This window comes from Gopherus evgoodei, chromosome 4 (genome assembly GCF_007399415.2).
Source record: "Gopherus evgoodei ecotype Sinaloan lineage chromosome 4, rGopEvg1_v1.p, whole genome shotgun sequence".
Taxonomy (NCBI): domain Eukaryota; kingdom Metazoa; phylum Chordata; order Testudines; family Testudinidae; genus Gopherus; species Gopherus evgoodei.
Genome location: NC_044325.1, coordinates 117,909,013 through 117,932,672, shown reverse-complemented (window position 1 = coordinate 117,932,672; position 23,660 = coordinate 117,909,013). Strand labels below are relative to the sequence as shown.

General features: G+C 44.5%; 1 protein-coding gene across 1 annotated transcript in view; it reads left to right on the top strand.

Moving 5' to 3' along the window:
• The first annotated feature begins 2,114 nt into the window (after nucleotides 1-2,114).
• The window catches only part of KMT5B (lysine methyltransferase 5B), a 60,240-nt gene continuing 38,694 nt past the window's right edge, over nucleotides 2,115-23,660 (top strand). The window contains exons 1-3 of the mRNA XM_030560716.1: nucleotides 2,115-2,754; nucleotides 19,805-20,047; nucleotides 23,141-23,288. Coding sequence (XP_030416576.1) covers nucleotides 19,888-20,047; nucleotides 23,141-23,288 — 308 coding nt within the window. The 5' untranslated portion in view covers nucleotides 2,115-2,754; nucleotides 19,805-19,887. The remainder of the gene's footprint in view (nucleotides 2,755-19,804; nucleotides 20,048-23,140; nucleotides 23,289-23,660) is intronic.

Here is a 23,660-nt window from a genome sequence, read left to right as displayed (position 1 = left end):
ATGGGGGTAATTCATAATTGTAGCCTGTCTTCAATGGGGACCTATTTTATGATGTGCTGTTAACCCTAGAAAACTGTTAGGACATGCATTAAAGAGGGTAACTGTGTATTAGGGAAAAGCAGTTCATCTAAGTGACACAGAGTTTTTAAAAACAAGTGATCCCTTTGTAAATAAAGGTGGGGGAAGGCAGGAGAAAGGTATGAAATGGTGGCTAGACTCTGTGAGGAAAGAGCAGCAAAGAAGGGGCATCCCTGCCACCTCTCCCGTGTTGATTTGCCCTAAGTCAATGCTTAATGACATTCTCAGATAACAGTAACCTGCACCCCAAACTCCTCATCCCTGGCCCCACGCCAGAGCCCTCACCCCCACACACCCCAACCCTGAGCTCTCTTCTGTGCTCTGAACCCCTCATCTCCAGCCCCACCATGCAGCCCTCAGCCACACACCCCAACACTCTGTCCTAGCCCTGAGGCTCTCCCACACACCAAACCCCTCATCCCCAGCCAGAGCCCTCATCCCCCCACACCCAGCCCTCTGCCCTAGCCAAGCTCCATCCAACACCCCAAACCCCTCATGCCCCCACACATTGTACAATATAGGGAAACTGTTAAATGATTACTGTTTCTAATCCATCTTTACACTATATATATATGCTTACAAGGTGGGAGGGGGGCAGGACTTGGACCCATTCTGGGCACCATCAAAAATTATATAAACCTGCTGCCCTTGTGGGTGTGATGACCCATCCAATGGCTTTGGGGATTTTGATTGGTAGCCAAAGTAGGACAGTGGCAAGCACCAAACCACCCTGCCTCAGCAGAACCTCCCCTTGAGCACGGGAGGGATGGCTCCTTGGGCTACAAGTAGCCCAGAGAAGCAGCTACCCAAAGGCCATGTCTACATCTAAAATTTTGCAGCGCTGGTTGTTACAGCTGTATTAGTACAGCTGTATAGGGCCAGCGCTGCAGAGTGGCCACACTTACAGCAACCAGCGCTGCAAGTGGTGTTAGATGTGGCCACACTGCAGCGCTGTTGGGCGGCTTCAAGGGGGGTTCGGGGAACGCGAGAGCAAACCGGGAAAGGAGACCAGCTTCGCCGCGGTTTGCTCTCGCGTTCCCCGAACTACCCTGCAAACCGCAGGGAAGGAGACCTGCTTGCTTGGGGGTTCGGGAACGAGAGAGCAAACCAGGAAAGGAGACCAGCTTCGCCGCGGTTTGCTCTCGCGTTCCCCGAACTACCCTGCAAACCGCAGGGAAGGAGACCTGCTTGCTCGGGGGTTCGGGAACGAGAGAGCAAACCGGGAAAGGAGAACAGCTTCGCCGCGGTTTGCTCTCGCGTTCCCCGAACTACCCTGCAAACCGCAGGGAAGGAGACCTGCTTTCTCGGGGTTCGGGGAATGCGAGAGCAAGCTGGGGAAGGAGACCAGTTTGATTACCAGAGGCTTCCTCGGTGATGCTGGGATACCTGCTTATTCCACGGAGGTCAAGAAAAGCGCTGGTAAGTGTCTATACTTGATTACCAGCGCTGGATCACCAGCGCTGGATCCTCTACACCCAAGACAAAACGGGAGTACGGCCAGCGCTGCAAACAGGGAGTTGCAGCGCTGGTGGTGCCCTGCAGATGTGTACACCTCCTAAGTTGCAGCGCTGTAACTCCCTCACCAGCGCTGCAACTTTCTGATGTAGACAAGCCCAAAGTAAACCCTGGGAATCCCCAAACCCCCCACCCCATGCCCTCAAGGCACTGACACGCCCAGGCGGGTATTTGCAGAGGAGGTTAGACTTCCTCGGGGTCCCCAGGGCGGGGACACTAGAAGAGAGAGAGAGAGAGAGTGTTGTGTACACGATCCCCCGTCAGAATCACACTAGCCGCTCCCGCAAGCAGACAGGTCTCCGCTATGTCTGCGAACACCGGATCTCAAGCGGCTCCCACTCCCAAAGCACAGGGTGGGAGGGGCTCCTTTTCCTTCCGCCACGGCCGGTGCCTGGTATTTAAAGGGCAATCGGAGGTGGAAGGATCTTTTACACCCCACTATTGGCCGGGACTTCTTTCCGTGCTCCGCCGCGGCCGCTCGGTAAATCTCTGGTGTGACCGGAACTTGTTTCAGTGTGATTGTCTGAATCCTTCCGCTCAGCTCAGAGCAGTGTGAGAGGTCATGGGAGTCGTTCGCCGTACTATTGCTCCGCCACAGGTGAGGCGCAGACGGAGAGACCCATTCGGCGCTGCTCCTTCGCTCTGTGAAGTACCGTGAAGAGACAGAAGGGATTTATTTTGAGGCGTATTCTTCCGCCGCGAGGAGCGATCTAGCGCGGCTAGGCTTGGCGTGTCCCTCCGCCGCCTTGGAGCAAACGGACAGGAGGCGCCTCTCCCAGCTGTGTGAGGAGGCAGCGGGGCTAGGAGGAAGAGACAGGACCCAGACGCGCAGCGGAGGCCGCTCTGAGTGTGTGAGCCAAGTGCCGGGGGCTCCCCGCGGAGAAGCAGGAGGCGGTGACTGTATCGCCACCGCCCCGCAGGGTCTCTGCGAGGGGGCCCAGGGGACTCTTTGTCGCGGGGCCCGGCGGATGGATCTCTAGGCGGTTCTTCTCCGCAGCGTTCGGCCTTGCTGCCGCCATCTTGGATTTTAATCCGCCATTTTTCCCCCTGGAATTATTATTATTATTTTTATGATTAATTTTCCTCTTGCTGGAACTCGGGGCAGCGGCGGCGGGGCCAGGGACGGCGGTGGGGACCCCAGCGCGGAGGGGCAGCCAGGCGGTAAGTGTTCAGTGGGGGGGGGCTGCCAAGCGGCCGGGGCCCCGTTTCGGGGGGGGCCCTGCCCAAGGGGGCGATCCCCTTCCGGGGAGGGTCCCCAGCCCAGGGGGTCCGCGGCTGCTGCGGGAGGGGAGTCATGGTGCGCGGGTACGGGGATAGACTGGGCAGTTAATTTGGGGATGACTGTCGGGGGGGGCTGGAGGGGAGGGGTCGCGGGAGGCAGTAGCTGGGGCGGTGGGGGCAGCGCCGGGGCATGGCTTGGATCCCGGGGGGGAGTCGGGCACTGTCGGGGGTAATAGCCAGGACTGATGGGGGCGGTGGGGGGGTAACGGGGGTGACGTGTAGGGCGGGGGGGTGCCAGCCCTGTGTCCTCCTCTCGGGTGTGTGTGTGTCTGTCTCCGGGGGGATCGCAGTGCGGCTGGGTGCCACAGCGAGGAGAGCCTGGTCCCACTCGGGGATGGTGCGGGCGGTGGGCTGCTCGCTGACAGCTGACATGCTCTGGTTCTCGGGGATTTAAAGGGACCCATGGCGGCTCCGTCGGCCGGGGAGGAATTGATTGACAGGGGAAGTGGCTCTGGGTGTTCCATCTCCTCGTTGGGTGTGGAGGAAAAGAGAGGGCTGGGTGACCGTGACACCTTTGGCTGCAGTGACCAGGAAAAATGAGGACTTTGACTCCTTAGAAGGGACTAGAGTGTCTGTTCACAGAGTCCAGAGAAGACAGGTGGTGACCTCAAGGGGGCAGCACAGGATTAGAGAAGAGGCAGAGAGGAGAATAGCTTAAAGTTGCATCTTCCCAGGCGATCTGAAGGCCCTTCCCCTTAATCCATTTCTTCTCTGCGGTTAGGGTTTGGGGAGCAGTTTCACTCTGTTTGTGTGTGTGTGGAAACTGAGGACAGAAGGTCATTACTGTGCTGACAGTTTATTGCAACTTTGATTTTAAGAGATCTCATCACCAGAGTTCAGTTGTAGAGTCTGCATCATTTGTAGTTATGTATGAATAAATAATATTACAATCTTTTAATCTATGTTAAATCTCTGCTAGCTGGCTTTTTATTAAACTTGTTTTGAATGTATTGGGGGGTAGCCGTGTTAGTCTGTATCCACAAAAACAACAAGGAGTCCGGTGGCACCTTAAGACTTCTTGTTTCTGTTTTGAATGGGCATTCTTGGTTCTGAAGACATTGCCATTATATTGAAATGTCTCCTGTTTTCTGTTGATGAAAGACCAAAAGTTCTGAAGTTATAACAGGGAGCATGAGGAAGGAAAATGTGTATCCTCATCCAGAATCAAACTTGTACTGAAGACTTTGAATTTAAATGGTCTTTTAAGAAATTCCTCTCTGAAAGAGCAGCAAAGAGTCCTGTGGCACCTTATAGACTAACAGACGTGTTGGAGCATGAGCTTTCTTGGGTGAATATCTACTTTATCGGATAATGGCTACCCCTCTGATACTCTCTGAAAGAGAAACCATGGAGAAAATGTCTGAAGTTTTACAGAAGTGTCTTAACAAATCTGTGACAGAATCCTTTTATATGTAGTCTTGAATAATTATCTAATGATTCCTGTGTATTGATTGCATATATGTTTATAATATTTCCACTGACATCTAGGGTACATTGAAAGTATATGCATTCTGCCTTTAACAAAACTTTAAAAAAACTAATTTGCTAACTTACAGTGTAATCAAAGGTGAGTTTTATTTGAGCCAAATGAGCATCAGATTATATATTGACTATAGAAATAGAACACACAGGATTTCATAAAGTTGCACTCTAATTTATTAAATTTGAAATAATCCCAATCTTATGAATCTTAAATTTATCAGAACTATTAGAATGTGTTTTCATAATATAGCTGTGTACGAACATGCATACACACGCATCCTTCAGTTTCATTTTTTGTTCAAAATTAACCTCTAGGCTGAATTTATTCAAGATTGTTTAGAAATATAGTAATGTCTCAGAAGTATAATGGCAGTAAAAATGCATTTGAAACATAATTAAATTGCCCTAAAATAAGATCTTTTTTTGGTTAGAACGCATATGTCTTGTAAATTTAATTTGGCTTATTCATCAAAATAACACCTAGTTAAAGAGTAGAAATAAAATTTGTTTAATGAAGCTACATCCTCTTAGTACATGAATTTTTATATAGAGTGATCTTTCTAAATGCATGTCATGATAGAACAGATCCATGTGTATTCATTATAAACATTGAAGAGGTTTCATATATGTTAGTTCTAATCTGATACATTGGACTACAGTTCCCAGTATTCCTTTCAGTTCATAAAGTACACTTGTTTAGCCTAAGACACGTGCTCTGACTTATCAAATAAGGATTCTAACCGTCTCTATGTAAAAGAATAAATGGACACAAATCAGATGTCAAGAATTATAACATTCGAAAACTAGTTGGAGAACACTTCAATCTCCCTGGTCACTTGATTACAGACCTAAAAGTTGCAATATTACAACAAAAAAACTTCAAAAACAGACTCCAACGAGAGATTGCTGAATTGGAATTAATTTGCAAAATGGACACCATTAAATTAGGCTTGAATAAATACTGGGAGTGGATGGGTCATTACACAAAGTAAAACTATTTCCCCATGTTTATTCCACTCCTCCCCCCACTGTTCCTCATAACTTCTTGTTAACTGCTGCAAATGTACCGTTTTGGTTACCACTACAAAAAGATTTTTTCTCTCCTGCTCATAATAGCTCACCTTAACTGATCACTCTTGTTAGAGTGTGTATGGTAACACCCATTGTTGTGTGTGTGTGTATTTTCCTTCTGTATTTTCCATTGCATGCATCCGATGTAGTGGGTTGTAGCCTATGAAAGCTTATGTGCAAATAAATTTGTTAGTCTCTAAGGTGTCACATGTACTCCTGTTCTTTTTATTTTATCTGGCATGATTTTACCATGAATGTCAGTCTGCTGTTCTGAGGTAGCCTCTGCATATTCCCATTTGTGGGATATAGCCTTCCAGTGTCAGTGAGCTTCAAATATCTTTTAGAAAAGTATGCCTTTTGGGACTGCATGAGTGCTCCCTCATGGCACCGAACATTTGGAGCCAAAATGATAGACATATGCAATGCCATTAGTGTGTGTTTGTTTCTTTTCCATGGTCATTTGCAGGCATAGGGACTTTTGCTTTGTGTACAGAGGCTTGATTTGTTTGTTTTCCCCATCTTATTACTAATAGTTTTTGGTAATGTAAATAGCTTTTCTGTGGTTTAGGGTTTATGTGTGTAGGAGTTAGTCCAAAAATCTGGGTTCTGAGGCATCATGTCTGATCTGGACCCCACAGAATCGGTGTGAAAAGTCTAATCTAGGTGGCATTATCTCATGGTTCCCTGTCCTCCTTGGGTTGGATGCCTGAACTCAGTGTATAAAGTGCCTTGGAGAAAAGGTCATTGCCTGTGTGGTTGTTCAGAATGGTGAACCTTCATTCCTTGGGCCTGAAGGGCTCTCACACTAAGCCTCCTGTTTTCCTAAGTATAGAGGCCTTATTAACTAGATCCGTGGATCTGTCGTTGCCTCAGTGCCCCATATCTGTGTGGGGACAGAGTAAGTCTTTGTCGGCTTCAGACCCCTTTAAAGTAGGGAAGCAGAAATCTTTGATGTCAGGCCCAAGATTTTCATCCAGCTCCATGATGGCAGAATGCTCTGTGTTCTCTTCTGAGGCAGAGTTGGTACTGAGGTAGCCAGCTCTATTGCCTCTGAAGGTTCTGACAGTGTTTGCGTCCAGGCAGGGACCAGCTGATCTAGTGAACATGCCCCTTGCTGCATTGGAGACTTTTTGTTTTGGGGGTAGCATTAGTTCTTTGGTGGCAGTGCATTTTTATCCCATTCCTCTTCAGATGTACTTTGTGGTGACTTCTCCTTTGAATCTGGGAGTGTACCAGGCTCTGAGAGTTCAGAGTCTAATATTGGCTGGGGGGAAGGCGGGGCGTTGCCTATGTTGGCCACAACAAATGAGATGGGCTTGGAGGCTCTCCTGAACAGCTCCATTCGCAAGAGAGCTTTGATTGGGCAGACTCTCATTCCCCTTTGGTCTCTGCTATGAGTCTTTTCTCTGAGGTTTTCAGGATCCTTGAGCAGTCTTCTCCAGATTCTTTTCCCATGCCTCCCCTTTTACTCCATCTCATGTTGAAACATCCCACATCTTGGGGTATGTCTGCACAACAAAGAAAAACCTGCAGCTGGCCCAGGGGCTGCGGGGCTGTTTCATTGCTGTATAGGCTCAAAGAGACTATGGGTTCTAAGGTTGGATGTTCTGCTCCATCTGACAAAGAAGTCAAGAAGAGGTATTGGACAGATGTGTACTTTTTGTTGGAGATTTATGTTGATAATTATCAGGCTGTTCTGCCCCAATATCAAATCAGACTTTGGTACATGATGCTGCCTTTACTTGGTTATCTCCTGAAGTAAGAAGACAAGGAAGTGAAAGACATCAGTGCTGAGGAGTGTGGTTCCTAAGTATGCCCTCTGTGTCATCAATAACTTGCATGTGACATCATGCTCTGGTTGCATTTGCTAGCATCACTGCGTCAAGGCTAGGCATCTTATGCCAAAATCGGGGATTTCTCCTTTAACGTGAAGATCTTGTTCAGTAGAAAGACCAATGAGATACTGAAGAAGATGAAGTTTGTGTCTCTTGTTCAGTCGTTAGGGCTATGCAACATAGGCAGACATAGTTTTTGTCCAGATCTAAACACAATACCTTCCACTACTTCACTTTTAACCCTTCTCTCCAGAAGTCTCAAGCCTGTCAAACTAAAAAGGCAGGGTAAGAGGAGGTATTTTAAACAGATATGATTCTTTAGTGTTCACTGTTCTCCCTACACAACCTTAAATTTACCGAGAGCCTAGTCCTAATTAAAATTAGTTAACTCTCTCCTCATTGTCTTTCTTTCTGAGACTATTTGGCAGCTTTCTTGTGGTGTAAAGTGGAATTACTACTGATCTCTGGGTGTTGGAGTGTGTAATCTAACTTCATCCTGTGCTACTTCCCAAATCCCTCTCTTCCCTTTCCCTCTTCAGAAATTCCTCTTGTGACAAAGTGGATTCCTTGTTAAGGTTGAGCACTACATAGGAGGTTCTAATACAGTAAAAAGAGTGGCTGTCATTTGAGGTTTTTCCACTTTGCAAAAAGAAACATGGGTTTTTATCCCATTGTGAGCTTGCAGTGGTTGAACTGATGCATCAGATGGTTTTGCTTTTCCATAAGATTTCCCAAACAGTTTGAATTGTGACTGCTATGAAAGCAAAACAGGTTATGAATGTAGCTGGTTGTATCTTATTTTAATTCAAACTATAATGAGAAACTTGTCTGTTGGCTTTAAATAATACAGTTACTAATGAAGGATGTCTAGTATGGCAGATTAGAGTAAATGCCACTTGTATACTTTATATCACCTTTATTGTGGATGTGTTGAGGCTTATTTTAAAGCTTCCTTTTACACTGAATTAAGCTCTGCATCTCTGGTATGGTGAATATTGCAGGAGAGAGTCCACTGCTTATTTGATTTCATTCCTTGAACACCATACGTTCAATCTTAAACTGGCCTGGGCCCCCTTACCAGTTTTTGTGGCTATACAGTGATACTTTCCTAAAATTAAAGAAATTCCATTATGATTCTAACTACAACAATAATTCATACGTCTTGCCACTGTATAGTTCACTGTAATGTCTTAGATCATCCCTACCACAATGATGCCTCTTGGTAGTACAGCAGTACAGTTAATAGTCCCGTTAAACGTCTGAGTAGTCCACTCATTTTTAAGGATTTGCCTGTTTTTTGTGAAACTGTGTTTTTTGTTTTTCATGTTAGCATATGTAAAATCTCAAATGTAACTTTTTTGTTGAAATTTTATCTTTAAACCCATATATTAGGTTTTATTTTTCAGGACTGAGAAGACTTTTTATCTGTTTTTAAAAACCAAAACACACACACACACAACCTGAGGAAGAACTTAAGTTTTGCAAAAGCTTGTTTTTACAAAGAATTTAAGACAATGAGAAATCTTTCCACAAATTAAAAAAGCAAAACCAACTGCTTTTAAAGGACGCTTTCGCAGTGTTTGAAGTCTTATGTCCAAACTCCTACATCGCTGCAATCAGTTACATTGCCTATAAAAAGAATAAAACTGACTTGATTGACTTTCATTTTCCCTGCTGAAAAATGTAAACAGCATAAATACTGAAAAGTAAACTGGATTTAAAAAAATTATTATAGATAATACCTTAGATTATTAGAACTATAACAAAGGTAAGCAGACTTGTTTGTCTGTTATGATCATGTTGGCAGTGTACCAGTTTTAAGTTTAGTTACAATCTTGCATATGCTATAGGCAGTGCATCCTACAGAGCATGCAAAACTTGAAATTAGTAGCTTGGGTGCTCAATGGAAAGGCCATCAAGCCTACCTTTCACCCAATCAACAAGAGTGCAGCATAACTGGCAACTTTTTTGCTGGATGTTCACTGCCAGTTTCGAAACATGCTTTCTAGAGCAGGGGTGGCCAACTTGTGGCTCCGGAGCCACATGCGGCTCTTCAGAAATTAGCATGTGGCTTCTTGTATAGGCACTGACTCCAGGGCTTGGAGCTACAGGCACCAACTTTCCAATGCCCCGGGGGGTGCTCAACCCCTGGCTCTGCCACAGGCCCTGCCCCCTCTCCTGAGCCTGTCGTGCCTTAGTTCCTCCCACCCACCCCCCCCCCGAGACTTCTGCATGACACAAAACAGCTGATCCAGAGGTGCGGGGAGGGCGGGAGCTCATGGGCGGGCTGATGACGTCTTACTGTGGCTCTTTGGCAATGTACATTGGTAAATTCTAGCTCGTCAGGCTCAGGTTGGCCACCGCTGTTCTAGAGCTGGTTGCTCTCTGTAGTAAAGTCCCAGTTTTTATGAAAATTGTATTTAATGTGTGATCTAAATAAACATAGTAGGGAATTCAAGGGAGGTATGATTTGTTTACAGGTAGGTCCAGAACAGTCAAATATTGAAGATTGTGAGCTTGAGGGATGGAACTAGTCAGTCTACAGTTTCTGTAATGCATGTTACCCAAGTATTTTTAGGCCAGAGTTTTTCAAACATATCAAAGACATTTGGTAAATCCATAGCAAGTTTCCATTTTTAAAAAAATGAGTTGTCTTCTGAGAAATGTCATCACAAAAGGGTATCTGAAAAACTTACAAACTTTTGAAAAATACATTTAAGATCTCAGGTTTGACCAAACTGAACTGTTATAAACTTCCCAGAACATTTCACCTTTGATTCAGAAGTACAAGAAACTTCAGAGAAAAAAGTAACTATTACAGAACTATAACTGTGTGAAAATAGAAGTTTTTAAAAAGTGCATTCAGAGGTATATTGCAGCACTCTAAGGGTAGGTCTACATTTATGGCAGTGTGCAGAGTACAGACACTGCACGCCTAGGTAGCGTGGGTATAAATGGCAGTGTAGACAGGCACTTTTAAGTGAGTAGAATGCCCTACATGCCTGAATCTTAAAGAATGTGTCCTTTGTAGAGCTGTACTCACCCAAGCAGTGCCTCGTACATCTACACTGCTGTTTTTAGCATTGTAGTGTTCTGCTTCCAGAGCCTTTCCCTGCTACCATGAAAGACTCAGGTGGGAAAATTCTCTGGCAGGGGGTGGGTACCAGGAAAAAGTTCCCCCTTCTAGAGCTTTTTACTGCTGCATGTAGCTGCACACCACAGTGAGTGTGGATGCAGCTTGTTTTTCACTATGGGGTGTAGCTACATGTACCCTACACTCTGCTACAAGTGTAGACTAGGTCTAATATTCATAGATTCTAGGACTGGAAGGGACCTCGAGAGGTCATCGCGTCCAGTACCCTGCCCTCATGGCAGGACCAAATACTGCCTAGACCATCCCTGATAGACAGACATTTATCTAACCTACTCTTAAATATCTCCAGAGATGGAGATTCCACAACCTCCCTAGGCAATTTTTTCGAGTGTTTAACTACCCTGACAGTTAGGAACTTTTTCCTAATGTCCAACCTAAATCTCTCTCGCTGCAGTTTAAGCCCATTGCTTCTTGTTCTATCCTTAGAGGCTAAGGTGAACAAGTTTTCTCCCTCCTCCTGACGACACCCTTTGAGATACCTGAAAACTGCTATCATGTCCCCTCTCAGTCTTCTCTTTTCCAAACTAAACAAACCCAGTTATTTCAGCCTTCCTTCGTAGGTCATGTTCTCAAGACCTTTAATCATTCTTGTGGAGAAATTGGAGAGGGTCCAGAGAAGAGCAACATTTTTCTTGAAATGTGGTGCCCAGAACTGGACACAATACTCCAGTTGAGTCCTAACCAGTGCAGAGTAGAGCGGGAGAATGACTTCTCGTGTCTTGTTCACAACACACCTTTTAATGCTTCCCAGAATCACGTTTGCTTTTTTTGCAACAGCATCACACTGTTGACTCATATTTAGCTTGTGGTCCACTATAGCTCCTAGATCCCTTTCTGCTGTACTCTTTCCTATACAGTCTCTTCCCATTCTGTATATGTGAAACTGATTGTTCCTTCCTAAGTGGAGCACTTTGCATTTGTCTTTATTAAACTTCATCCAGTTTACCTCAGACCATTTCTCCAATTTGTCCAGATCATTTTGAATTTTGACCCAGTCCTCCAAAGCAGTTGCAATTCCTCCCAGTTTGGTATCATCTGCAAACTTAACAAGCGTACTTTCTATGCGAACATGTTGGCGATGTGATTTCATTAATACTTGTAATAATGTAATAAGCAATGTGGGCAAGTGAAATGAATATTGCAGGAATGCTTTAAATAGGGTGCTGCCAGATCTAATTCTCTATGACTAATCATAGCACTTTACATTTTACACTGTGCTTTCTAGGGATGTGTAGTAATGTAAATATGGCATTTTTACATATATGATTAACCACTTTATCTTTGTGTAGCTTATAGTTTTGGGGAGTGTTCAGAGAGCACAATAAGAGGTGCTCTGTTGGAGATCTATTTTTATTAAACAGTTCAGAAGCTGATAATGTAATTGAATTTGTCATCTTGAAGTCAGCACTCAGAGTATGAGAGATGTAGAGTGAGAGTAGGCTGTGCATTGAAATTAAGGGCTTGTTTACATGGTGAAATTTACCAGTATAATTAAACTATAGTTATACTTGTGTAACTTACCATGTGGACACTCTTGTTCCAGAATAAGAGTTACACAGGTGTAATTAGTTAGTAAATTTTCTGCAGAGAAGCCCCAAGTTAGAACTTATTTATGTAGTTTATAGGGTTATGTAGTTTGAAAGACTAACAAGGACCCTTAAATGTATGTGGAGGGTGAAATTTTATCCCCAAGCAGAGGTTTCTACACTTGAAAAGGAAGAAGAGCCTGAGGGCTTGTCTACATCAGAAAGTTGCAGCGCTGGTGAGGGAGTTACAGCGCTGCAACTTTGAAGGTGTACACATCTGCAGGGCATCACCAGCGCTGCAACTCCCTGTTTGCAGCGCTGGCCGTACTCCCGTTTTCTCTCGGGTGTAGAGGATCCAGCGCTGGTGATCCAGCGCTGGTAATCCAATGTAAACACTTACCAGCGCTTTTCTTGACCTCCGTGGAAGGAGGAAGCCTCTGGTAATCAAGCTGATCTCCTTTCCCGGTTTGCTCTCTCGTTCCCGGAACCCCGAGCAAGCAGGTAAGGAGAACCGCTTGCTCGGCGGTTCGGGGAACGAGAGAGCAAACCGGGAAAGGAGACCAGCTTCGCCGCGGTTTGCTCTCCCGTTCCCCGAGCAAGCAGGTCTCCTTCCCTGCGGTTTGCAGGGGGTTCGGGAACGCGAGAGCAAACCGCGGCGAAGCGGGTCTCCTTTCCCGGTTTGCTCTCTCGTTCACGGAACCCCGAGCAAGCAGGTCTCCTTCCCTGCGGTTTGCTGGGTGGCTCCGGGAACGCGAGAGCAAACCGCGGCGAAGCTGGTCTCCTTTCCCGGTTTGCTCTCTCGTTCCCGGAACCCCGAGCAAGCAGGTCTCCTTCCCTGCGGTTTGCTGGGTGGCTCCGGGAACGCGAGAGCAAACCGGGAAAGGAGACCAGCTTTGCCGCGGTTTGTTCTCCCGTTCCCCGAGCAAGCAGGTCTCCTTCCCTGCGGTTTGCAGGGGGTTCGGGAACGCGAGAGCAAACCGCGGCGAAGTGGGTCTCCTTTCCCGGTTTGCTCTCTCGTTCCCCGAACCCCGAGCAAGCTGGTCTCCTTCCCTGCGGTTTGCAGGGGGGTTGGGGAACGCGAGAGGAAACCGCGGCGAAGCTGGTCTCCTTTCCCGGTTTGCTCTCCCGTTCCCCGAACCCCCCCTTGAAGCCGCCCAACAGCGCTGCAGTGTGGCCACATCTAACACCACTTGCAGCGCTGGTTGCTGTAAGTGTGGCCACTCTGCAGCGCTGGCCCTATACAGCTGTACTAATACAGCTGTAACTACCAGCGCTGCAAAATTTTAGATGTAGACATGGCCTGAGATTCCATCAGATATGCTGGGGATTTCACTATTGCCATTCTAATGTGGTTATATGGCTATTACAGTGATAGGTGGCAGTATAAAACCCTAAGACAGGGTAAAGAGAGGCCACTTTAGAGTGTGTGTCTGTGTTTGTTTACACATAGTTTTGGGCTAGAGTGAACTTTTAAAAATCTGCTTGCCCCTGTTGTGTTTTGTTGGCTTTGTAAAATATTCTACACTAGAAAGTATAGCTTTTGCACTTTGCCTCTTTCATAGTAGCACTTGACTTTCGACAGCATTATCTAGATCTCTGGGTGTTACAGAAAATGTCATTCTTCTTTAATAGTTCAAATTAAGTAGTGTTGCACAATGTACCACATTTTAGAGAACGTTAGAGAATAATTTCAGAATTTAATTTAAACCTCATAAAATCTACCATTGGGCCATGATACTTCTCTGGCTGGGTTTTGGTTTTTTTTGCATAACGCAGATTTGATTCTACGCTTTTGGTTGGCATGGTGAGTGAGTCTCTTGCTTTGATGCCTCCATCTGACCTAGCAATAGTGTTAGTCACCAAATAAATTCTGTTTCTTAATTTTGGACCTTGATACGAGATCTTGGAGGTGGTGTATGTTAATTAGGAAGAAATTCAGTGTAGGGCCAAGGTGCATATACATGATATGCAAAATTCTGCAGACACCTACAACTGGCTTGCAGACTAAAACTGCTGATACCAATCCGATATAAAACAGGTGGGAGTAGTCAGACAGATGAAAGGTGGGTCCCAGTTGGGCTTGCAGAGAAGTCCACTGCTCCTGCCTGCCTGCTAGGGTGTAAATTGTTTTGGAATTTTCACCAGAATTGCATCTATATCCTACTTAGGGAAGTTCCTGTCTCTTGTATTTGCCTTGACAAGTATTTGTCTAATAAATTTGCATAATTAGCGCTTAATTGCATTTTACTTTTTGGCTACAGAGACCATCTTTACCTTAAAATTTAGCAAGTTAGCCTTGCTTTTTTGTTTTTTTTTTGTTTTTTTCCCTCTTCCCTCCCCCCCCCCATGGATCTCTCTCCTGTCCCCCCTTCCCCTTCTTTCTTGTCTTATCCAAACAGTTTTTGTCTTGTAGTATTCTCCTCCTCCATCCTTCCCCCACTTTGCCCCAAAAATTTGTACTTGTGCTGAATTTACAAATAGTGCTGCTTCAGTGGCATCTGCAGAACCAGAGTTAAACTGACTCAAGCCTAGTTTCCTCCTTCATGTAGTGTTTGTTTTCTGGCTGAAATGTAACTGATGTGTTTCTTTCACATGTCACAGTTGACAGAAACGCTCACCCATTACTTGGACAGAAGCAATTAATATGGTTATGGTAGAACTCATCCGCTACAATAAAAAGTTCCTTTCCAACAGACTTCAATTGCCTGTACTTCATTTTATTGTAGCTTGGCAAAATTGAGTCTGAATGTAAAAAGATGGTGAGCTGAATTCATGCCTACATATTTGTTACCTCTTCACAGCAAAGAGTTGCTAAAACGGATTTAATTGAAATACATATAATCTACCTCCATAGCTGCAGTGGCTTAACCAAAACTTCCTGGTGCAGAGCTTTTCTGAGGAAAATTCCAAACCATTTTTTTGTCATATGCTTTTCATTGCATTCTGAACACACCTCTACCTCACTATAGCGCGACCCGATATAACATGGGTTCGCATATAGCACGGTAGCAGCAGGGCTGCAGTGGCGCTTTAAAGGGTCCGGCTGCTGCTGGGAGCCCCAGGCCCTTTAAATCGCCACTGGAGCCCTGCCGCCCCTACCCTGATATAACGAGGTTTCAGCTATAACGCAGCAGGGATTTTTGGCTCCCCACGACCGCGTTATAGTGGGGTAGAGTTGTACTTTCACTTTGTTTTATGATATGACAATTATCAGAAAAGTTTCTTGAACCTCTAGATCTTTAGATTAGTGTTCTAGTAGGTTTTGGAGCTTGTAGTTTTGTTAAATCTTCTGTCCATACTTGTCATGTTTTTCCTTTACCTTTCGTTTGAATAATGATTGGCAGTCTTTTGAGGTACTTCTATCCGTCTGTATGACAAACATTTACTTTATTATATGTCACTGAGCACTTTGGAGGGATATGATACCTAATAGAATTATTTTTAACTGATGAAAACATACACTGAACAATGTGGCATACTTTCCCCAAATGTTGAGAATTTGTATGTAGTAATAATAATAATTAATAATATTGTAATTGTAATAATGTATTGCACTCAGATTTTTCTAAAATATCTCATTAGGTCACTAAAAATCTTGCAATCTAATCTGCTAGGATAAACACTTTTCAACTGGTAATACTGTAAATTGAGTGACAAACTCATTGTGGACAGTACATTTACACTATGAAAAGGACCCTGCCTTTTCAATTTAAATCTGACTCCTACAATACCTAAATGCAGTTTTCAGATTGTTTAGGACTAGATCACTTTCTCTACATATCATGTGATCACACGGATCAAGTTACAGTGGTATACAGAAGCAGTAATGGCTTGCTGATATGATAAATTGTGCAAAAGGCTGCAAACAAAAAGTGAGGTAGATTTTCTGCTCTAATCTACAATGTAGATTTTCTGCTCTAATTGTGACACTAACTACTGTCCCATTGAGCTAGACATAGTTTTTTACTTGGACCAGTAGGTGTAAAGAGAGCCTCAGGCCGTTAGGTCACTACCAGTTTTAAACTCTGAATTTTAAATTAACAGACATAACTTCTGCTTTTGATGTCCCCCCTTCCCCCCGGTCCATTTATATTGTTGTCAATTGTCTCTGCTGTTTATTTCCTTATTAGTTCATTCTGTTTTAATTGCTTTTTGTAGAGTAATGTCAAGTTGTGCTTTACAGTTCAAAACAAGTTAGTGTTCTTTCACATAGAAATACAGTTGTCTATCAGGAGGCATACCAGAAAATAATCTGCTTACTTTATTTCATATGTATCCATCAGTTCTGACAGCTAAGGAGTATTCTGCTTAGAAACTAGGCACACTGAGCACTTTTAAGTGGACCTTCAGAACTCATAAATTCTGTCTCCTCTGCTTCCAGAAGCTGTAGTTAACTGTGCTGCAATATTATTCCCTCAGATATTAGTGCTTGTAATGGAATATTTCCCTATCGGGGATCAATGTGTTTTCTTTTTTATTTACTACTTCAGGACCATTGTTTGAAAACATTTACTAGTCTTTCATGTGGGTGGCAAACTGAGATATTTGACTGTAAAAAGCACATCATTCTCATTACTGTCTTTGCCAATTTCCACTCAGATTTCAGCACTTGAGTATCTGAGATCTCATGAGCGGATGAAGGTAGAAGTGACTGCTTTATACCATGTAAAAATTGGGATTCTCATCTTTTGGGTATTATCAGTCATTGACTTCTAGCACTAATGATGTAAAGAATATCTATTACCATAATCATATGATGATGGTACAAAATATTTTTCCTTGTCCTTATGATTTGAATTACAGCTGTCTGCTCTCTTAATATACCTGGTTTTCTTTTGTTACCAGTTGAGGTGACAAAAATGAGGGCAGGGTCAAAATTCAAAATGATCTGAACAAATTGGAGAAATGGTCTGAGGTAAACAGGATGAAGTTCAATAAAGATAAATGCAAAGTGCTCCACTTAGGAAGGAACAATCAGTTTCACACATACAGAATGGGAAGAGACTGTCTAGGAAGAAGTATGGCAGAAAGAGATCTAGGGGTCATAGTGGACCACAAACTTAATATGAGTCAACAGTGTGATACTGTTGCAAAAAAAGCAAACGTGATTCTGGGATGCATTAACAGGTGTGTTGTAAACAAGACACGAGAAGTCATTCTTCCGCTTTACTCTGCGCTGGTTAGGCCTCAACTGGAGTATTGTGTCCAGTTCTGGGCACCGCATTTCAAGAAAGATGTGGAGAAATTGGAGAGGGTCCAGAGAAGAGCAACAAGAATGATTAAAGGTCTTGAGAACATGACCTATGAAGGAAGGCTGAAGGAATTGGGTTTGTTTAGTTTGGAAAAGAGAAGACTGAGAGGGGACATGATAGCAGTTTTCAAGTATCTAAAAGGGTGTCATCAGGAGAAGGGAGAAAACTTGTTCACCTTAGCCTCCAATGATAGAACAAGAAGCAATGGGCTTAAACTGCAGCAAGGGAGATTTAGGTTGGACATTAGGAAAAAGTTCCTAACTGTCAGGGTAGTTAAACACTGGAATAGATTGCCTAGGGAAGTTGTGGAATCTCCATCTCTGGAGATATTTAAGAGTAGGTTAGATAAATGTCTATCCGGGATGGTCTAGACAGTATTTGGTCCTGCCGTGAGGGCAGGGGACTGGACTCGATGACCTCTCGAGGTCCCTTCCAGTCCTAGAGTCTATGAGTCTATGAGGGATGAATATAGCAAATCCCAGATTTTGGTCTAACATAACTTTTAATCCCTACATGGTCATTCAAAATTCCATTTATCCAGATGTTTCAGAGACAGTTAATTTTTTAATGGGAATTTCCTGAACTTGGTTTCAAAATTGAAGTGTTTTGTATTTATCAGCACTGCATGATCAACCAAAGAATTTGAGCACCATATGATATCCATCACTTGTTTGGTAATTTAGTCCAAATGCAGCATTGGCTCTAAATGTTAGCATCATTCAGAGCTGATTTAGGTAGTTTATACTTAAGGCTATGATTTTTTTCAGGAAAAAAAATTAATAACTGTCCCAGCAGAGGTGCAGGAAAACAAGGCTAGGTCACAGGGAATGAGGGGGCCCATAGGGTGGAGCTGTGGTTGGACAGTGAGCCCAATCCACACTTACCCTTCAGCAATGGCTCTTATTCCACAGGGCTGGGCCCCCCTCCCTGTTCCAGGTGTCACAAGCTGGCCCATGTAGTCACAGCGCCACACAGGTTTGGCACATCTGCCCCTATGGAGATGGTGAGGAAGTGGGTCATATTTGATTGGCATTGTGACTCCGTGGGCCATCTTGCAACACCAGTCAAATTTGGCCCTCTGCACCTCCTGTGACCACGTGGACCAGCTTGCAATGCTTGAGTGGGTAAGGAGCTGCTGCTGTGGAGATCACAGACTTCATTCAAATTCACGATTACAGTAAACACTGTGATCCCCGTGTCAATATTGTAGCTTAAGGCCACGTCTACACTAGAGACCTTACAGTGGCATAGCTGTGTCGATGCAGCTGCGTCATTGTAAAATCTCCCATGTGGCTGCACTATGCTGACGGGAGAGAGCTCTTCTGTCAACATAATTAAACCAGCCCCAATGAGCCGAGTGGTAGATGTCAGTGGGAGAGTATCTCCCGCTGGCATCGCTCTGTTGACACCAGCGCTTCTGTCAGTGTAACTTATGTCGCTTAAGAGGGTGGGTTTTTTTTTTTCACATCCTTGGGCGACATAGATAATACCAACAAAACTGCTAATATAGACATAGCCTAAGTTATGGCTGTGTGAAAGACTTGTACAAACAAGAGAAACCATCTAAAACCTGGATCTTTTAAGTGCCTTCTAAATATGCTCTAGTGCTTACAGTTGAATATGGGGTAGACAGCAGCAGTGCATCACCAGAGTCCATCACAGGCTGGGCTACAGCATCCTTTGAAGAGGGCATGATTGTCAGACATTTTACCCCTGGAGCTACCTCTGGCCTATTGTATGTACCGTTTTTATAAGTGGTCGAGCTGTGTGTGTTTGAAAACATGATTTAAAATGAAACTTTGAACCATTGTTTCCATCAGAAATGTCAAACATTTATTGGGTAGCATTCCCCCAGTGTTTTCTGATATGGAGGTGTCAAGTTTGCTTACTCTGTTTCAGAGCCTCCACTGCTGTGGATCAAGTGGCTGTTGCAAATGATCAAAAATAAATGAGAGTGTCTGTGATGGCTCCTGCCAGGGCTCCTAATTTGAATCATATTAAATCTGTTTTGTTTCTTTCTCTACCCTGAGTGCTGCCAGAAAGTTATAAACCCTGTGAGCATAATGCCAGTTGACATGATAATCATCTATGCAGGTTAAGTTTATAACTTTTAAGACTAATCTTTTAAAAAAAAAATGTAGGACTCATAATATTTACAAGCTCCATAGACCAACTCAGACTGTAAACTCTTTTGGAATGAGGAACTTTTTTGGATTACTTATGTCTATACAGCACTTCGCATGCTTATGGTACCATATGGTAATGTAGACGTAATAATGCCTTTCAGCATTAATCAGCACAGTTGCTGAGACTCTCTTGTCTCTTCAAAGACATGGTGCTTTGACATGCATAACTTCCAGTTCTGCATCCTGATCAGTGAAAGTTTTGTATCAAAGTATAATTCCTTCAAAGTATTTCAAACTAGCAAGTACTCAGTTGGTTTCTTGATTATTTTTTAAAGCCTATGGTTCTTATAATTTGTTATAGTTGTACAGTAATTCTTACCATTCCTGAGCACCTCTGAGATTTTGTCTTAAAACTATGCTTTGAAAAAGGCTTCTCATTTAATGTTAATTTTTTTGTATATTATGGTTTTTTTGTTTCCACTAGGAATTGAAACTGAAATTATTGACCCACTTCTCCAAGCCTTTTGAAAAGTGACTAAATGCAACTGGGTCAGGCTGTCTGTGGGAATGAAGTGGCTGGGAGAATCCAAGAACATGGTGGTAAATGGCAGGAAAAATGGAGGCAAGTTGTCTAATGAACATCAGCAGAATGAGACCAAGTTGCAGAACGCTGGAAAGGAGAATCCAAAGACTAGCAAAAATGGAGTTGAGAGAAGATCAAGCAGATGTATGTACATGTTTGTGGGGTTGGATTGTGATGTGAATCATAGTAGCATCTTGCTTACTGATTTGTTAGTTTTTTAATTGCTTATTCTGAAATCTTGAGATACATGGTTAGTTCACTGGGAAGGCTGTTGTCCCCACATACAGTTAGCAGTAGAATATTTTTATTATACTTGTAATTCCGTCATGAGTATTTAAGAAATAAGTATTAAGTCCCATTGAACAGTTAAATGCAAATGATTTAACATTGATTTATTTTGAATTCAATGGAAAAAAATTGCATACAACAAACATCCTTAATATGTGATGGCTAAGAACTAACATGGTTGCAGAGTGGGCTTTAGACATATTCTGAAATAATAATTTGTCCACAAATCTTGTGGAACCAGTTGTGAAAGTTATATAAATGTACATGCTTGTATAGGTAAACCCCAATTTTATTAGTCACACCTACGTCAGTAATCCATTCTTTAAAACTGAGGTTTCTTAAAAATAAATTTAAATTTTTATTATGGATTTCAAGTAGAGGACCAGATACAATTTTCAGGTAACACTGGTATTTGGAGTTTGGAAAATCAGGCTTTACTTTTATATTGATAATTTGAAATCTCTGAGGCAAATGTTGCTGAATTTTGTACTGGTAATGATTTTACGAGCACATATATCCATGGCTTAAGGTACCCTTACAGTATTTTAAAAATGAAATTACACCATCCATTGTGTGTAGCACTATTAACGAACAATAGCTAGGGAAAACAATCTCCCCTCTGCGTCCTCACTTTCCCCCTGCCTGATGACTTATCACCCTCCTAATTTATCCCCTTCAGATGGGCCTTTTGCATGTCTGCAATGTTAACAGATTTGGTTTACTTCATTCTGGCTGAAATGGTACAAGTTGCAAGTTCAAGGAGAACATCCTACCAGCAATCCCCTTTCTTGCAGATCTGAGAGTACTGTTGCAATAACCTTAAGTTCAGGTGTAACACTATAAAAAGCATGCTTCCAAACTTAGCCCCAGCTTGATTTGCTGAATGATTTTGAGAGAGTTTTGTGAAGCACACTGCAACAATCTAATCTCTAGGCAAGGAAGGTATGTGAGACTGTTTGCAAGGTCTGCATCTGAAAGAAATGTCAGTTTCCTGGGCATATTTAAATAATAGGAGATCACCTAAACCAAATTCTAGGTCAGCCCAGGATTAGAGAAAGCTGCCATTTCATCTGGTCTTTCGTCCTGTCCGGAAAGATAGCATCCTAATTGTTTCATGGCCCCTTGCCACAGAGACAAAAGGAGATCAAATAAAACAAAAGAATGAGAACCTACATCATGAACTCACAGGTCAGAGACGACACTCATGGACCTCACTTCTTCCCCTCTCCCATTATACTTCCAATCAACAAAACAGGCTGCTGGAATCCCTGGTGATAGCAGAGTGGTCTCTCTTAAATGGACTTTGGCCATGTCTACATCTAAAATTTTGCAGCGCTGGTTGTTACAGCTGTATTAGTACAGCTGTATAGGGCCAGCGCTGCAGAGTGGCCACACTTACAGCAACCAGCGCTGCAAGTGGTGTTAGATGTGGCCACACTGCAGCGCTGTTGGGCGGCTTCAAGGGGGGTTCCGGGAACGCGAGAGCAAACCGGGGAAGGAGACCAGCTTCGCCGCGGTTTGCTCTCGCGTTCCCGGAGCCACCCAGCAAACCGCAGGGAAGGAGACCTGCTTGCTCGGGGTTCCGGGAACGAGAGAGCAAACCGGGAAAGGAGACTAGCTTCGCCGCGGTTTGCTCTCGCGTTCCCGGAGCCACCCTGCAAACCGCAGGGAAGGAGACCTGCTTGCTCTGGGTTCCGGGAACGAGAGAGCAAGCCGGGGAAGGAGACCAGCTTCGCCGCGGTTTGCTCTCTCGTTCCCGGAACCCCAAGCAAGCAGGTCTCCTTCCCTGCGGTTTGCAGGGTGGCTCCGGGAACGCGAGAGCAAACCGCGGCGAAGCTGGTCTCCTTTCCGGTTTGCTCTCTCGTTCCCGGAACCGCCGAGCAAGCGGTTCTCCTTCCCTGTGGTTTGCAGGGTGGCTCCGGGAACGCGAGAGCAAACCGCGGCGAAGCTGGTCTCCTTTCCCGGTTTGCTCTCTCGTTCCCCGAACTGCCGAGCAAGCGGTTCTCCTTCCCTGCGGTTTGCAGGGTGGCTCCGGGAACGCGAGAGCAAACCGCGGCGAAGCTGGTCTCCTTTCCCGGTTTGCTCTCTCGTTCCCCGAACCGCCGAGCAAGTGGTTCTCCTTCCCTGCGGTTTGCAGGGTGGCTCCGGGAACGAGAGAGCAAACCGGGAAAGGAGACCAGCTTTGCCGCGGTTTGCTCTCGCGTTCCCGGAGCCACCCTGCAAACCGCAGGGAAGGAGAACCGCTTGCTCGGCGGTTCGGGGAACGAGAGAGCAAACCGGGAAAGGAGACCAGCTTCGCTGCGGTTTGCTCTCGCGTTCCCGGAGCCACCCTGCAAACCGCAGGGAAGGAGAACCGCTTGCTCGGCGGCTCGGCGGTTCGGGGAACGAGAGAGCAAACCGGGAAAGGAGACCAGCTTCCCCGCGGTTTGCTCTCGCGTTCCCGGAGCCACCCTGCAAACCGCAGGGAAGGAGACCTGCTTGCTCGGGGTTCCGGGAACGAGAGAGCAAACCGGGAAAGGAGACCAGCTTGATTACCAGAGGCTTCCTCCTTCCACGGAGGTCAAGAAAAGCGCTGGTAACTGTCTACATTGGATTACCAGCGCTGGATCACCAGCGCTGGATCCTCTACACCCGAGACAAAACGGGAGTACGGCCAGCGCTGCAAACAGGGAGTTGCAGCGCTGGTGGTGCCCTGCAGATGTGTACACCTTCAAAGTTGCAGCGCTGTAACTCCCTCACCAGCGCTGCAACTTTCTGATGTAGACAAGCCCTTACTTTAGCTGGTGTCCCAGCTGATTGAGGGCATCCAAGCCAGGCCTGCACCAGTGCAGTGCCTCGCACTTCTTGTTGCTGCTGGTATCCTTGGTGGCGGTGCCCTTTTAGAGAGGATACTGTAAAACTGAATAGTTTTCTATTTAAGTAACCCTGGTGTTTTTTGCTTTTTTGTAGGTAGTGGTGCTTCAGGATTTGAGGGCCAAAGTCGCTATGTGCCTTCCTCTGGAATGTCTGCCAAGGAGCTGTGTGAAAATGATGACCTAGCAACTAGTTTGGTTCTTGATCCCTATTTAGGTTTTCAGACACACAAAATGAATACTAGGTAACTTTGTTTGTCTTTATTTACTTAGCAGAGAAGTAATCATCTTAGTGATGTAGACAGTAAAGGGTAAATGAGGAATTTCTTGCATATCTGTAGAAATTTACTAAATGGTAGTATCTGTTTTTATATTCCTGTTCTGTTGGGTAACTTTAGCCTTCAGAGTGGTGCTGCTCTGGTAAATGGCACTCAGAGCATGGTAGCAACATGTAGCTGCACCACTGTAGTTGGTATTTCCATTAAACCCGTTGTCAAGTTCCATTATTGAGCAGGAACTTAGTAGAAAGTTTCTTAATCTAGGTAACGGTTACATTAATCAGTTCAGAAGGGGTTATATTATTAGCCTTTTGAAATGATGTTTGGTGGTAAAAGTAA